The following is an 18,497-nucleotide window of genomic DNA, read 5'->3' as shown; positions in this document are numbered from 1 at the left end:
ACGGACAGAGTTCATGCAGAAAGTCCAATCCATTAATGTTTTACATATAACCTAAAGAGTGTTCAATGGTAATATTATTTTAAATAACCATCCTGCATCATAATTTGCTGAAAATTCCTTTCAGTTTAACAAAGGACATCACAACAGCTTGCATGGAACAAAACCATAAATATAAATTTAAATAAATTTGCATTTTGATGAGCTCATCATATCCGAGGGATGTTTTCAGAGAAGAAGCCAAGCAAAAGAAGCTACAAAAACACACAACTGAATAATGAAAAAATATTAAGTTATATTTGGGATTTCAGATTAGGATAAACTGCTTAGATCTCCAGAGCTCGACCGTGTGTTGATCAAACACATTTAACCTAAAAGTTAAGACTAAAGCATGCAACAAACATAAACAGATAAAATCCCCACCATTCTACTTGAAACTCAAGTTAATAAACATGTCATTGTTTAATCCACAATGTCCACTAATGACTAAAGTAACACCTGTGGAACACTGCTGGGACTTGGTTGCACAGCGAGCAGTGCACACAAACAGAGAAACGCTTTGGCCTCCAGCTAAATTCTACCCCACAGATGAAGACAAATGTAACCACAGCTGAGTGCTGGCTCTGTAATTAAACAGAGACATTGGGTCAGGAATCCCAGAACTCAGGCTTGCTTGCGTGAGATGGAAAGGTACATTTTACTCTCTTAAAATTTGTAATACAGAAAGAAAGAGATGATTAATGTAATTAAAACAAACAAAAAATGTTATGCATTTCATAATAGATTAAAGTAGAATGGGAACCAGCTGCTTCGGAGATGGGTAATGACCATGTTAGCGGAAAGACAATGCAGAAAACACAAAAAAGCTGAAGACTACCTTACCTTTCCAAAGCTCCCTTTTCCAATGGCCCGCAAAATTTGAAAATGGTCGAAGTTTACTGTAACAAAACAAAGAACAGAAGCATAGTAAAGAGATCAGTAAACTCTCTGAGCAATTGCAAAAAGAGCTTCGGTCTTGACATGAAACATGATTCATTCATTTGACAGATTACCAGCACAAGTAGTTCATTTTTAAATGGCTGGCCTCATATTACATGATTAGTAGCAAATATTTTAAAACTGACAACTGATTGAAGTGTAAAACTCACATACAAGCACATTTCGTGCTTGTATACAAGCGCAGATCTAATGTAAGGCATGTGTCATTTTATTGTGAAATGGTTTTATATACAGTATATATATATATATATATATATATATATATATATATATATATATATATATATATATATATATATATATATATATATATATATATATATATATAAAACCTTGGAGGAAAAAGGCCCTTTTCATGCCCTGTATTTTGCTACAAATATGGCAAAATAAAACCTTAACATCAAGGTGTCCTGGAGTTTCAGACTTTAAACTCCAGGCAACACACCAAAAAATGCTAGTTATTAAAGGAATAGTACACCCAAAACATGATTAGCCTTCATTTTCTACTCACCCCCATGCTGAACAACACTCTGGAGTACTTTTTTGATATCTCAAATGCATCTGGAGATCTGGGAGGCTTCTTGCTGTCTGCTGACATTCAAATAATGGAGGTCTATGGTGCCCGAGGCAGAAAGGTCCATAAAAGTCCACAAAAAAACGTGTCAATATTCAGCTCGGCAAAGAACTCATGCTCTTCCTCAACACTGAAGTCCTCAGACATTTTTCTTTCGTTGTTTCTTTCTTTGCACAGATAAACAGCACATTTCTTCTTCTACGCTTGCATTATCGGCAGAGCAGACGCTGAATGCGCACTTTCATCTGGTTTGGTCTGCCGCGGTTTCCGTAGACTCGTGAACGCGCTTTTAGGAAATCCTATACACTACTGTTTATGCTCTAAAAACATTCTAAATGACTTCGTTTCAAGTAAATTATGGATGCTACCCACTCAGGACACTTGGAATACATTGGACGAGCAGTATGGAGGAATATTGACACGTTTTTTTGTGGACTTTTATGGACCTTTCTGTCTCAGGCACCATAGACCTCCATTATTTGAATGTCAGCAGACAGCAAGAAGCCTCCCAGATCTCCAGATGCATTTGAGATATCAAAAAAGTACTCCAGAGTGTTGTTCAGCATGGGGGTGAGTAGAAAATGAAGGCTAATCATGTTTTGGGTGTACTATTCCTTTAAGGTGCCTCGAAGGCTAGTGGAATGTAGATATATTCTGACAAATTATGTCAGAATGGACCACTTGTGGCTTATTTGACACAACAGTAGACTCAGAGACTCAGAGATTAGATCTATAGAGAGCAATATGCTTTGTCTGTGTTGAGAAAAGCCTTCTGGGCTTGATCTGGTAGTGCAAAGGACACTGACTGGATTTGAGGAGGTTTGTCACTCCAAACATCAAATAACATCCTTAAATATCTACAGTATACAGTGAAGGGCTCATTATGCTTGATGCAGAGACATTCCGCATGGAAAATTAGTCACCTGTCAAAGCCTCTGCAGCTTTTATACTCTGTGCTTCTTTCCCTCTGTTCGTCTCACTACACGAGGAAGTGGAAAACACAGCTGTTTACAACAACATGATATTTAGTTTATGAAATATTTTCATGTTGAAGGCTTTGTATGAATGTAGCTTATAAATTTCCCAGAGGTGCATCATACAAAGTTTATTTTTGCTTAATGTATCTATGTTGTTCAGCGTCCTGTGTCCTTCTCTCTTCAGCTCGCCTCAAAGGCTGCAGCAAAAATGTACGCCAGTGGACTGACTTCATCAGAAAAAAAGTGCTATTATGAGAAGAAAAATGGAAGAGCTGTTATTTACCCTTGTACAGACGAATGACCAGTTGCTCCAGTTAATAGCTGTTATATTGAGTTGCTCAAGCAAGACTCCTTTTTGGTTTTGGAAATAGAAATAACTGTGTTTTATTTTCTAAAAGTTCAGGTAAGCTGTCTATGAATTGCATGTTACCTACTGACAACATCTAGCCGTTTGTTTTTTTTTATTCTCATGTCTGCTTTGACTACTTATTCAAAATCCAGGTAAAGTTGTCTGATTTCGCTCATGCAGTGGAGGGCCATTTTACTAAGGGACAAATCAAGGTTGCTGATGGTCAGTTCCTAACGTGCCTCATGGGTTGATTCACAGGTGGTGCCACATTAATTGATCAAACTTGGATAAATAAAGCAAGCGTTTTCGTAGAAACCATGACCAAAACCATGTTCATTTAATTAGAGCAAAAATAAATTCTAAATCAGAATATGGACAATACTTGATCTACAAAACATACATGTTATACCAGTCTTGCATAGGCTATCCGTTTTACCAAAATTCTGAGTAATTTTGTTTTTTTTTAGCATTTTGGTCCATGTGTGAAAAGCTGGGACACCCCTATTATTCATCCTTGGTAATCCCACATAGCCATTTTATGGGTCTTGAATAATTTTACACTTTGTTGAACTGAGCAAGTTGTTTTTAATATAAATGTTAATAAAAGCAGATTCATGGCAATTAATTGGATTCATATCTAAACAGAGACCAAATGACAGAATGAGACTGTGACAAGCATTACAGGATTCTGTGTGACCATTTATTTATCAAATTCACTGCAAATTACATGCTTTATTAAAACATGCCTATTTAATTTCATAGAATTATCCTTTTTGTTTTAATAAAAGCATTGTTGAATTTTGTGTCAAACTGGAACAGCAAAAAACAACATAGTATATTTGCTGTTTTCCTTTTTAAGTAAAAATTAACATAAACAAACAAATAACATGTTTTATATATTAAGAGCAAGGGCTTAGCAGCAATTCATCATCTTAACAGCCCGAGGCAGAGGTTCAATTTCTTTTGTTCTAAGACCCAAAAGACAAATACAACTCTGGTTATTTAATCAACAAATAAAGCAAATGCTTTTTATATACTAATTATGCGAAGCCTGGGTACTTTTTTAAGGGGTTTTACAGATTTAAAGAAGTTTATTAACTCAAAGCAAAGAAAAAAATGTATTCTGTAATAAAAAATGTTCAGATCCAGTGACTAGAATAAAACAAATCTTTATCTTTGGAGGATCTTTTGCTCTAAATTCAAAGAGAATCATTTAACAACCTCTGCAGTAAAAATGTACCTTAAAGTGGCAAAGGGTTTTGGATTCCAGGCTTTGCATGATAGTAAAAAAAAATGAACTCTGTGGGAGAGAAATACACCATTTTGAAAAATTAAAGGCTTAAGATATTGAAAAACCCTTGACATTATAAAGAACGAAGAAAGCATCAAGAAAAACTTCATCTAAGGTCCTCTAAAACCTGAACATCAAAGCAACAGCAGAAGATTTTTTTTTTTTTTTCCGGGAAAACATCAGACTTTTTAGTTTATCCTTTTAATCTGCCTTAATATGGAGTCCATCATGCCATGAGATGTCTTGTTTCATCAGCTTCTTCAGTGATCGTACGTGCTCTTTGGATTGATAGAATCATCTTGTGTGCTCTGTAAAATATGTTGAGAGCAGGGAAATAACCAGCAATGGGTGGTGAGGAAGTGGAAAAAGTCTTTGATAAAGAATTCCTGCTTGCAAACAGAAAAACCTCTGTTACATAAAAAAAAAAGATGTACAAAAAAAATACTAAATTATTCTGATATGAAAAGGTTTCTTTTGAGACTTTACAGATTCTTAACGCTTAAACACAGAAGAAATTGCTAAAAATATAAAATAAAAGAAAGTGTTTAATTATTCCAGAAAAATCACCATTGTAACTGATAGCAAGAATTGTGCAATTATTCAAATCTCTGATTAGGTAGCTATGAACTGCATTAATAAAACAAAACTGTGAGGCTACAAGTTTGAATTTAGATTTTACTAACGCTAAAGTTTAAAGGTATAGTAAAGGATGTTGTTTTTCTGGGTGGATCATCAAAATAACTGGTCCTCCTATTTGTAAATCATCCTGGTAATATGTTTACATAAGGCCGTCCTACATTCTTGCCCCCATTTTCACGTACCGATGGAGAGTCTGACACAGTGGAAAAATTGCAAACCTTGTTATGGAAAGTAAGGTTGTATGAGCGATGCAAACAACAACTTTTAAAGAGAGTATACACAAGGAGAAATGGGCTCCTGCATGCATTTAATAGGCATTCTCTCTTTGGATCAGGCCAGGGTTCTGCATGTGCATTTTTTTTTAAAGCTGAGAAGGCGGGTCTTTTTATTTTTATTTCGAAAATTCTCCACTTTACCTTTAATTGTGGTATGCTAGGAGGTGTGTGATGTCATGTATTGTGACCTAGAAGGTGTGTGATGTCCTGTATTGCAAGCTAGGAAGTGTGTGATGTCATGTATTGCAAGCTAGGAGTTTTGTGATGTCATGTACATACAGTCAAATTTTGAATCAATTTGACTGTATGATCTGGTTGAACTGTAAATGTGCCTTGAGATAACATGTGTTGTGAATTTGGCACTATATAAATAAACTGAACTGAATTAAATTGAATTGAATTGAAATGTATTGCAAGCTAGGAGGTGTGTGATGTCATGTATTGCAAGCTAGGTGTGTGATGTCATGTACATACAGTCAAATTTTTAATCAATTTGACTGTATGATCTGGTTGAACTGTAAAGTGTCTTGAGATGACATGTGTTGTGAATTTGGCACTATATAAATAAACTGAATTGAATTCAAATGTATTGCAAGCTAGGAGGTGTATGATGTCATGTATTGCAAGCTAGGAGGTATGTGATGTCATGTATTGCAGGCTAGGAGGTGTGTGATGTCATGTATTGCAAGCTAGGAGGTGTGTGATGTCATGTATTGCAAGCTAGGAGGTGTGTGATGTCATGTACATACTGTACAGTCAAAATTTGAATAAATTTGACTGTATGATCTGGTTGAACTGTAAAGTGCCTTGAGATGACATGGTTGTGGATTTGGCCCTATATAAATAAACTGAATTGAATTGTGGATACCTTTGGATGTGGTAATACCTCAAACTTACTCCTTTCTAGAAGTCTGATCCCACCTTGGGTTCAATTTACAGCTGCCTGAAGGTAAAATGTTTATCTGTTCAAACTATAAAACACATATAAGAAACACTGTATGAATGTTCAGTCATCAGAAATTTCAGGAAGCAGAGAACTGCTTTAGTGTCTCACAGATGAACATGTTTAGGTGGAAAATGTGTGTATTAACCCCAGAACAAGTGCAAAAGACCATGTGGAGTTCTTGGTTGAATTTACTGTCATTATTCACAGTTAAAACAAGACCTGGACCAACATAAGCATAAAGGCCACTCTGCAAGGAAGAAGCCATTAATCCTGAGGGCAACATTAAAAGAAACATTACTTTGGTAAAAACATGTCTTGTGCTGCTTAATGTGGCTGCATACTGGAGTAGCTCTACTGGAGTATTTTCTAATTTGAATTATCACAAATGTGGCGAAAAAGTGGGGAACTTGCAAGCTGGAAAACACCACCGCAGCTCCAAAGCATAGAGGTGGCAGAATGGAGATGTGTTATTTTTTCAAATTTTTTGTTTGTTTTTTCTATGAGAGGGATCAAGTGTACTTCACAAGATGTCAGCAGAAGGACAAAAAAATTATGTGGAAATATTGAGGCATCAAAGTCTTTTAGTAGAGGCCATTAAAAAGCTCTGATCTAAATCCTATTGAGCATTTCATGTCTAAAAAGATCTGTGAACATTTCCCTCATCTCCTGATTCTCAGAAAGCTTTTACTGTTTTTTTCTTGTTCGCCAGCCCTGATGAAAGTCAAAGGAATCAGCTGTGCTACGCAGATGATGAAGCCTTCCACTGGCCGACCCCCACCTGGGTTTCCATGCTGCTGATTGAGATTGCCATTGATCCCAAGGTGTAAGTCTGCACGTGTAGCTGTGGTTTGGACAGATGTGACCACAGCAGAGCTAAAGACAACATCAGCAGTTTAAAGATAACATATTTTTAGTATTTCTAAACTCACACACTATTTAAGACTCTCCGTCTTAAATAAGACTATTTAAGACTCAAATCATGCTGCGTTGCCAGAGCAGACCTATCGCCCACAGGTAGAGTTCCAGGTTAACAGAGGACAGAAGGGAGGTTTCTGTGTTGTCTGGAAATTACGATAATCGAGCGTGGATTCTCCTATTTCAGTCTTCTGTGCACAACTAATCCTTCCATAAGGCATTCTGACACACTCAGGCAGTATTAGGAACATAGGATTTTGTCTGGTATTAGAAAAGGATTAAGAGAAATGTGGAAAATTTGAAAACAGCTAGTTAGGCTCACAGACTCAGCGGTTTCTTTTTAAGATAAATTTTTCTCTGACTCATACCAGGCGGAGATAAAAGAAGAGCTTCACTGAACAGGACAAAGACCCCATTTCAGAGTGGCATTTAACAGGACTGACATTCAAAGAAAACCAAATCAATATTTACACCCACTTTAATCAACTTTTTTGCCAGTTAGGTGGGAGACAATTTGTAACTGAACTCCCCGCTGACCTTCTTGTCTTTTAACATCCTGAAGATATGATGTATAAGAATATCATAGTAAACTATTAGAAGAAAATAGGATATATATTAAAAAGATATCAAATAAATTAAATGGTGTTATTATAAAAGGATCCAGAGGAAATAGTGATCCAATATAATTTAATAATTTTAGCCCCATGCAATGCCTAGCTAATTGTATGTGCTAATATGTAAGTGTGTATGTCAATGGTCACTTTAATTACTGTATTTTGTTAGGAGTTTTATCACCTTTGCTATTTTTATTTAATGTTAATATTTTTTCTCACCAAATTTTGGAATTTAGTCTTTTTTTCTCTTTTTGCCCAATTCCTGATTTTCCACTGATTTTACAATACCTGAGCAATTGCCTAGGAATCTGGGGTTACACCTTGTGAACATCACCCAAACCGCTATGCAGGAAGCAGAAATGAGCCGTCAGGATAATTCATAAGGACCACACTAAACTATTATTTATTAATTCCTGCTTCTTAAATTCTCTGATCTGGTAGACCTCACAATGAATTTATAAAACTAGAAATAAGCAGCTACCAAACAGCTAAAACAGCTATTTGTTGAGAGAGGGTGCTATAATCACACCGAAAATCTGAATTTCAAAATCTTGTGCAAGTACAAACTCAGCATTGAATAAAAAAAAGTCGAAGCATGAAACTGTTTAAGAAAATGCTTAAAGTAGTTTTCTGAAAAAGATGGTGAACATCAATGGGGACATTTAGTAAATGTACATGGGTGTGTACATATTTTAAAGTGGTTGTAGTCTATATGTGAAAGTTCTTAAATTCTCATAAATTTGTGTGAATGTGTTTATATATATGAATCAATATGTGTATGTTTATATATGCAGAAAGCAATTTATTTGCTCAATTAATGGACATTTGGAGTAGTTGGACTTGTTGGACTTGTAGTTGGACTCAGTAAAGTAGGAATTGGGAAGATTGTTGAGTTTAAGGACTCTAAGAAGGAACATGATTAAATACGTTTTATTTCTTCATACACCTTTTCAGATATAATCATAAAATTATATATATGATTTAATAAAAGAGGCGTTCTCGTATCTCGCGTTCGTACTTAACAAGCTTATTTTTTTCACAGCTGCCATTGGTGCCTCAGTTGAGCATCCACAAAACAATCCTAAATATAAACCTTCAATTGCTTGCTAGGTCAGAAGCATTTAACATGGATGCCTTTGACTTTAAATCCGCAGAAAGAGCGGGGGAACTTCCTGACCGGAAGTAAATTCAGGAAAATCAGCTTTCAGGCTTATAGATGCATCGGCGGTTGAATACTGAGGTGTCAGACTGCTCATCAAATGATGTTTTAGTTGTAAAGGGTCCAATAATAAATTTTATTTCAGAGATGTTATGCAGTAAAAAATTCCATAATATTTCTTTAAATATAAAATGAATTATAAATTATGTTTGTATATGTTAATTTTGTAATTATATACTTTTTGTCTGAAGTAAAGTTATTCCATTAATTTCACTTCATATTACACAATGACAAAGAAGAATATTTCTACATTAGTCAAGTCATTTTTTAGCACTGTTGCCTTGCAGGAAGAAGGTTTCAGGTTCCATTCCCGGCCCAGGGTCTTTGTGCACGGAGTTTGCAAGTCCTCCCCATGCATGCGAAGGTTCCATTGATCTTGAGCTATAACAAAGCTGGTTGTTTAAAAAAAAAAACTACTAACTTAATAATATGCACAAGCCAATCAGGTTACTTAGCTTATTCTGAGAGTTTTTTGTCACTAAAAACAAGGAATCATTTCTTTAAGGCAAGGCAAGGCAAATGTATTTGTATAGCACAATTCAGTACAAAGACAATGCAAAGTGCTTTACATGATTAAAATACAGGAAGATAAAACAGAATCAAAGCAAGGTAGTATAAGGCATAAGGTAGTCAGCCTCTCACAAAACATGGACACACACTGAAAATGTTATGCTTAACATTAAATTTTAAAATAAAAATCACAAAACATAACCCTCATGAGAAATACTCTGAGCAGCCCCCTACGAAGTATGAGTCACTGAGTAAATGGGAAGCTAAACAAAGGGATCCCAGGCTCTTCAAGGCAAGTCTGCATTAAAGGAGCTGCTTTTCACGATGATCAGTGTTGATGTAGTATTTTTGTATAACTTTGCCCTTTCTGAGGAAGCCTGGCACACACACACACACACACACACACACACACACTGGGAGGAAGAAATGTTGAAAGCAATGCAAGTCGCATTATACAGTCTGGGCTTAAGAGTGGTTAAAGATGCAGAATAGTAAACAGTCTCTGCTGGGTGGTGAAGGAGAAACGTTTGCACCACATCATAAATAGGTTCACGACATCTTAAATGTTAAACAAATCAATACAATTTCAGATTAACTGGTTTAGCTGTCAGATACTTCCATATACTTCATGTCTTTCATTAAGAACAAAGAGTGGCCATTTCTTTTCCAGAACCAACAGACACACTCCTACACAGGAACATCAATGGTGACAAAGAAAGGCCCCAGGAACATTTGTGTGAGACTCTGATGAGAAAATTACAGAAATCAATGAAGCCCAGCTGAATGTATTTGTAAGCTGTTGTATTTCACGGTCAAGTGGTGCTTCAGGAGAAGAAAAAATAAATAAAACAGCTAGATAGAGATGAGTGAGGCCTGAGAGGAAACCAGCATCTCTACAGTGCAGCATGTTGGCGCCATCAAGCACTCAGGTTTTTTTCTGGACCCTGTACTAAAGACCACAGACAAATTCAACTAAAACCTCCAGTGAAAGTAAGCTTCTTCTTTTTATCACTGTGGAATGGGGGAACAACAACCTTTTTATTCCCTTTGTGGGTGCTACAATCTGCTGACACACCACCACTCTGTGCTGAGTAGACACAGACAGCCTCCTGCAGAGGTGATGGTCTCTGGTGGAGAAGCTGCTCTTGGCAGAACGCCCAGGTCAAGGTGTACGGTAACTGGCCTGGACAATGGTGCTCTACAAACCAAATGGGATGAGCTGAGAATTTTTTCTCAGAGGAACATTTTAGATTACTCTATTAACAAAAATAATCAATAGCCTAATCGATTAATAATACATTCAGACCAGTCGTAAGCCGACATCAAATTCTTATGATACAAAACTGAGTAATACAAATATAATAACACCATGGCACCACAGCAGGTTCACAAGAAAATGTAACAAAAATATTCCTTAGCCATATTTTTTTTAACCTAAAAATAATATTCCAACCGTTTAAAAATAATATCCCATATTAAATACGACAGTCATAATATCATACATAAAGCATTAACTGTTTGACAGAATGAATGCAAACTAATTTTAGTAACTAAATATTACACTTGTCTGGCATTCTGCTATTTTCAGATTAACAAAACTTCAGGAAGCTGATATTTAACTCGTTAATTAGTCAGGTTATCTGTCCAGGTACAAAGACTACAGGTGTTGTATGCTGCTTGCAGATTGTCTAATAATATGTTTTAAAACAACATCATCTAAATAAATAAAATGTGCGGGTATACATACTTAAGATTTTTTTTTTTTTTTTGTGAGCTGTAAGCCAAAAAAAAGTACAGCATCTATCGATCCACTTTACATAGCACTGCAAATTCCTCTGCACATTAAACATAGTTTCTAGCTGAATAAACCAAACTACTAGTAAAAATAATTATATATATATATATATTTTTTTTTTATGTATCTGTTTTATTTTAATTTTAAAGCAATTTAATATTTTAAATCACTCTCAACCAAAAAGGTCAACATTAGTCTTAGCAGTACAAATTATAGTTTTAAAATGCATATTTTTACACTTAACAACACTGAAGCAGAAAAAAGGGACATTAAGAAGAAGGAAAGCACAAGGAGGAAACTTTAAAACCACAGATAATGTACCATCGATGAGATCAACATATTCTGTGCTTACACAGAGAATAAAAAAATCTATAATAAGTAGAAAAGATGGGTGAGCAGTGGAGCAGTGGTTAGCGCAGATGCCTTGCAGCAAGAAGGTTACAGGTATGATTCCTGGCCCAGGATCTTTCTGCATGAAATTTGCATGTTCTGCCTGTGCATGCGTTGGTTCTCTCTGGGTACTCCGCCTTCTTCCAACAGTCCAAAAACATGACTGTTAATGGGCTACTCTAAACTGTCCTTAGGTGTGCGTGTGTGTGCACATGGTTGTGTGTCCTTATGATGCCCTGCGACATACTGGTGACCTGTCCAGGGTGTACCCACGCCATAGACTGCTGAAGATAGGCAGCGGCCCCACTGCCACTCTGACAAGGACTAAGCAGGAGAAAATGGATGGATGTAGAGATAAAGACAAACTTGGTTTCTGTAGTCATATTTTGTTATTAATTATGAATCCTGAGATAATGTAAATTTCATGAGACATTTTTTATTTATCATCATCACAGTGTCTGCTCACGGCACAAAGAGCATAGTGAGAGAGGAGGAGGAGCGGCCATCAATCAGCTCAGTGACTCCAACTCTACTCCAAGTATTTTCTGTTTGATCCAACCCACAAGAGCAAAATGATTTAAGTTGCAATCTGCGTTAAAAACGATATTGGCGTCAGTCAGTTTACACTGAACATTGACAGGCAATTACAATCCCGGTTTTTGAAAAATTTCTGCTGAACTTGTACCAGTTAGCACTACGGACACCAGGATTCTTTCCCTTCCAAACCGAGCTGCTTAGTATGTCACTGGAATGAAGTTACAAATTATTTTGGTCTTAACCCAGTTAGAAAAGTTAACCCGCAGGTTTTAAATGTCTTATCAATTCTAAATATGTATGATCCTTTTCCCTCTTATCAGGTTTTGGATCAACAAAACACGTTTTCATCATAAAAAAAATCAAAACAAAGGACTAACAAGGACTAGCTCAGCCTGAGGGGACTGAAGTTACAATGACATGACACGAGTGCAGGACAGCTGGTTCAAATTCACAGCTGGCCACTTCTGGCTTTTAATATTTTTCAGGTCCAGGTCCAAATCTACGTGGATCAGGTCCTTTCAAAGTTGCACCCCCAAAATTGGGGCATACGTACAAATACAATGTATTTACAGCTTAATGATTATAGAAAAAAGTGGCCATAAAGCTGCTATAAAGATGGAGAAAATTATATTTAAAATACCTTTAATTAACAATTCAAACAACTGGGCTCAGGTGGTAACCATCAGTAATCACCCTGGTTTTACAACCAGTTTAAGCTTAAGCTTCCATAGAAGACAATAGATAGTCAAAAAACCACTATAGACTAAAATTCTTACTTAAAGAATTTAGAGAAAAAAAAATCTTTTAGATTTTCAGTCAAGGATATGCACGATACTCGCTCATTAAAGATGAGCCTAGAAAATCCATAGTCTCAAGAGTGAGTATTGGTCATTTCTAAAAATATCACCGGGTGTAACAACACCACAGAGAATGTGGGAGACAAGGAAATCCTTTCATTTTAAATCAAAACACAATTCACTATAACCCAGTCGGCCTTCAATTTCACCCTGAATTCCCCCGAAATAAATGATCGGAGGAGAATCCACACCATGGTTAATAAACCAGGCCGATTATAGTGTTGAGCTATCACCTGAACTGATTGCATGGAGTAGAGCCTTGCAAAGCTCGCAAGATGCAGAGCACTTATCTAATGGGGTGGCAACCTAATACCTTTCGATGTCAATAGGGCTTGACGTATTGATTGATGCAATACCACTTAATACGATGGAGCCAAAGTTCAACATGAACACTCACTTCATGTCTTGGAGTTGAATTAGGAGGCTACAGACTAAAACTGTGTCCCTAAGAGAAAAGAAAGCCAAATTTAGAGTGATCTTTTGGCACAGATAACTGCTAATGTAGCACAACTATAAGCTGCCAAGGCTTCACATATAACTGGAACTACACTAGATTAGTTAAAGTGATAACACTTTATTAGTACATGATGTTTGCATGACTTTCTGACTAGCCTTGAAACATGTATTCCTACCGAAAGATCAAATACAGATTAAAACACGAGGGAGTATCAACTCTTACACCCTAAATATGATAATTTAATAACAGTTACACCTTTTACCTTCAAAGAAATTGCCTTTCATTAAAATGTTTATCTGCCTCATCAGCTCTAGCTCTGCAGATAGGTAATCTCTAAGACATTTCAGAGCTTACAACTTGAGATCATATTTTGTTGAAAAAGGTTTAACAAAACCAAATCAAGCTCAGTTGAAATATACGAGACAAAAGAACCACTTGGCTAATTGCAAATATATTGTGGGACATGTCGTTTTCTCTGTTAAAAGTAAATTTATGGATATATAAACTTAAACATATTAATTTATGCATTTATTAGTATGACAATGCTGGTTCCTTACTCAAACCCCTGCAATGGTCTATACCTGTCTTATCACCTTGGTGAATTATTGAAGTGCTGCAGATGACAAGATGGCTTCAAGCACCTTTCAAAAAATTCTAGGGTTATGTAGAGGGGGAAGAATCTAAGGAACCATCAAGTCCTCAGCTGAATACTAAGAAAAACAAAATTTAATTTTTGAATTGGCCGGGTAGGCTATACCTTTCTAATACCTAATTGACAGTAGTTGGCTTATTGTGAGCTATTTTCTATCTTTATGCTGTTATAAGTTTAGGCTGCTGGAGGACAAAGGGACCATTTTTCATCATTCTGCATTGATAAGATTTTAAGTACATTTGTGCGTCCCTATGGCCTAGTCAAAGTCTGGTTAAATAAGACACTTTCCCACCGAAAACCTGGGTTTTTCAAAACCTCAATGACCTGCTAACAGTCCGCTTTTGGCTTTTTTCCCATTTGAACGAAAAACGAGTCTGACCCCCTGCTGTCTGATGAAGCATCACGCTAGGACGAGAGTTGATGATATCAACAGTGCGATAGAAATCAGGGAAGTAAATAATGAAGAGCAACATGAAGGGGAGCCAGGGCATAATCAGTATTCTTTGTTATTTTGCTTATTTATTATTTTTATCTGTCTGAATCCTTCTCACCAGTGCTGCATGTTTATCGAATGTAAGCAGAGTTGTTTCAGCTTGTTAGATCAGAAGCGACTGGTGCAGTGTGTTGACGTCCGTACGTTGCGTTCAATGTTGTCACGTGATTTAGCATGTCAACCCGGGTCTGGTGTTCCCACAGCATGCCAATCAGAGCTGAGGTGATTTTAACTCGGGTCGCTTGCCAAGCCGTTTGACCCGGGTAGACACGGGTCAGTGAGCTGTTCCCACTACCACTGAAAGTTGATTGTTCCCGGGTTCAAGCAGGTTTTTTTCAGTCAGTGTGAAAGGGGTATCAGAAATGCTTTGGAAGACCTTAGAATTGTGGTTTATGCTTGAAAGTTCTTCCCCTTTACTAAGAATACATGATAACGGTTGCTGCTGCTGCAGAACAGGTATTGGGTTTTTGGGTTAGTAACTTTTTGACGAGGGACAGGCTAGCCTGGATATCTCTTTTCAAAGAGAATAATGTGGATAAAAGAATTTGCACCTTCACCTGGTGCTGTTTCTTTCATCTATTTCGATTATCTCAGTCCGTCAGAATATATCAGTCATATAATGCTCAAGATTCAGTCCACATGACTGAGTTTCATTGTTCTCACCAGTCCCCCCCCTAAATCCAAAGGTTCTGTCACACAGGGTTCTCTCCACTGCGTCTGTAATCTGAATATCAAATTAAAGAAAGACAGGAGAGGGAATATGAAAGCAAGGCTTTGTCCTTTGAGAAATGAGAAAAGTGAATGCAAGAAATGATCATATAAAGCACATCTGAGAGTCAGCCTGATTGCACAGCCTTTTGGAAAGAATCAATGGACGGGGTCAGCAAAAACCAACCGAGCGTCAATCATTTTCTGCTTTATCTTCTAAGAATACCCTGTCTTCTCATCCATACTGTCTTCTCCAGTTTTGCTGACAGGTTTCCATTTACATAAACGCTGAACATAACAAGCATGTTGCACGCTTGGATGCTTTACAGCGTCTGCTGAAAGTATTGTTTTAAAGGATGAGGACTACATGCTTGAGTGCTCACTACATCACTTAAATATCCACACAGACCACGGCAGAAGGCTACAACTGAGTGCTTGGGAAACCTCAGTGTGCAACCAGGATCAACATAGGACCTCCTTTACAGAAACAGTTTGGTTTGCTACAGCTTCCCCTCCCACGTGATTACTGAATATTTTAGGCTTCTAGTAAGCCACATTTCATGGTGTGTAGTAGTCAAGCTAAGGAGTCAGCACCAGAGAAATCCAATGCTCTATTCATCCTAATTTTATACTGACATTTTCTCATGAGATATTTTCATCTTTCCCAACATTATTTGATTTTTATTTGATAGTCTCATTTTAGCACACCGGGAAGAGACACATTCTTTTGATCAGCAGAAGGAAGGCCATGAGCGCTGGACGTGGATAAAGGGGAATCATCTGGCTGGATACTAAATTAAAGCAGCTTGTTTCATTTCAATCAGCAAGAATTAAGATCATGTTCATTTGGAAGCTTTTTCCACAAATCAAAGCTTGTTTGACAAACAAGAGGGGAGCTTATTTAGAGGAAATCAGGCTGAGGTCGGATTGTGTTTTGAGGAGGGTTTAGTATCTGAAGTTTTCTTGTCACTACAAGTCACACACAGGGTCCGTAATTAACACTCACCAAATGTAACAAAATTTTAAATTTTGCTAGGTAATGCCATACTGTAGCACCATTCCGCACCATAAACAGCTTTTATTTTGGTAAGTCTCTCCTCTGTCCCTTTGTTCCTCAGCTGTCACAACAGTAGAGCAAATTACATTTAATGAAATTTTGTATTACAACAGTATTGCCTTTTATTGAAATTGAGTTTTCATTTAACATAATGCTTTAGGGAAATACTATGTTCCTTAAATATATATATATATATATATATATATATATATATATATATATATATGAGAGCAAATTATTTAGTTTTATCTTCTAGTCCACTTGGTGGGTGAGTCAAAACATTTAATTTCGGACTCTGGTCACACATGTCCTCTGTTCTCCATCTCGTCCCACAGGAAATTGTCTTGGAAAAAAGTTAGATTTGTATTTAATAAACTATTTGTATGTTGATTTGGACAAATGTTTTGATTTTTTTCCAGCTCAAAGACCAAGGATGACCCGCTTTCAGTTTCCAAGCAGAGGCAACAAGATATCAATTTTAAAACATTGGGTGTTTCAAATACTTTTTTTCAATCCCCTGCTTTTTAATAAGCTCCTCAAAGCCTCTGGAGGAAAAATAGGCATCAGCATCACAGCTCTTCCACTAAACAAAACAACTGCGATTCCATTAACCATCAAATTGCAAAAAATGTAAGTCAACAAAATTTTGGATGTATAAACATGCTTATATTCTTATATTTTATATTCAGCAACTGGACCTTACTGCCTTGTAAAAATACACAAATAAGGTCAGAAGCAGTTGGAGGAGGGCGGCATCCACATGGATGAAATATTGATATATACCATGTGTTTACATCCGCCGCCGCCATGTTGCTTTAAGAGCTCTCGCACAAATAAACCTCATTTCAACTTTATTTAATGGAAATACCGTAACTGCAAAATAGTTTTTTCATTTTCTACTCAGCAGAATATCAACATAGCTTTGTGCAAATTTCTAATGGAAATGAATCTAATGCTTTAACACATACTCCTTTTTTATCTAAATAACAACATATAGTAGGTATTATTACCAAACACTGGTATTGCAATGATGCAATATTTGGATATTCCCATTGTCATGCATTCATGTTTTACATACTAGTTATATACTTGTCAGGTTAAATGCACTAAAAAGCCTCTTATTCTCCATTACTACCTTTAGCGGTTGATATAACCAAGCTTAGTGTATGCAGTGCACCAAAACTTTGTTTGAAAAATGGGTAAGAATTTAAGACAGAAGCGCGCAGACGACACAAAATAAACATCTCAGTTGAGGGTGATGCTACAGATGCAATGCAGATGCGATAGCTGCTACTATCACATAAAAGATTAAACTTCAATTAATAGACTTAGACTTGTTTTCAGTTTAAAACAAAAAAAAAATCTAAAATTCTCCCAGACAGTGAAAACATTAAAAAAAAGTGTTGTTGGAAGATACAGACTCTACTTTGGGTTTATTGAGTAAAAGTTAAAGTACTTGAAATATCTTTTCCTCATTACAAATTCATATAACTGTATCTAGATTTTATACTGGTAAAATAAATGTCAAACTGTTGAAATTAACAATTTTTGGGAGATATTGATAAAATCTCCTAAAAAAGGCAAAACAAAAGAGCAATAGAGGAGTAATTAATATGACAGTATAATTACTCTAATTGTTTGTGATACCCTCGTCCCATAACCAGGATGATTTTATTAGATTTATAGACTGATGCAGGAAAATACAACTTTGTAACTTGAGAAAAATTTTCCTTTAAATTTTTTGACAATAATATGTCGGTTGGAATTCAAATTAATCCAGAAAATAGAAAGAAAAAAAAAAAACACCTGAATGTAGTTATTTATAAAACTAAAAGATAAATTTGATTTGGCTAAAATTGGTATTGGCAAGATACAGCTAAACAAGAATCGCAGATTGGAAATCAGCCATTAAATCTCTTATTTGTGGAAATTATAGCATGTTGATAATCCTGCCTGTAGCCACAACCTTGTTAACAGGCTGCTGTTCTTGGCTAAGAAGCTTAACAGGCTGGTAGAGTCTAAAAAAAAAACAAGCGATCTTATTCCATTTAATATTGTTTTTACTTTTTTTAACATTCAACACCCTCAAATATCACATTTAACAAAATAAACAAAATGTCTCAAATATATTATAAATGCATAGTATATAATTGTTTTTTTTGCTGATGAAAAAGCAGGATTTAGAATGATCCAGAAAAAAACACCAAAGATTTAAGATCTTTCTTAGATTTGAAATCTTCTGATGC

At 36.1% G+C, this 18,497-nt stretch overlaps 1 protein-coding gene across 1 annotated transcript in view; it reads right to left on the bottom strand.

Moving 5' to 3' along the window:
- LOC119792733 (serine/threonine-protein kinase 32C-like) overlaps positions 1 to 18,497 on the bottom strand; it is a 139,865-nt gene that overhangs the window by 95,860 nt on the left and 25,508 nt on the right. The window contains exon 2 of the mRNA XM_038299494.1: positions 880 to 935. Coding sequence (XP_038155422.1) covers positions 880 to 935 — 56 coding nt within the window. The remainder of the gene's footprint in view (positions 1 to 879; positions 936 to 18,497) is intronic.

Source organism: Cyprinodon tularosa, unplaced genomic scaffold, assembly GCF_016077235.1.
Source record: "Cyprinodon tularosa strain WSP-4 unplaced genomic scaffold, ASM1607723v1 ctg43, whole genome shotgun sequence".
Lineage (NCBI taxonomy): Eukaryota > Metazoa > Chordata > Actinopteri > Cyprinodontiformes > Cyprinodontidae > Cyprinodon > Cyprinodon tularosa.
Note: the sequence above shows the minus strand (reverse complement) of the source record. Positions and strands in the feature narration are given on the sequence as shown.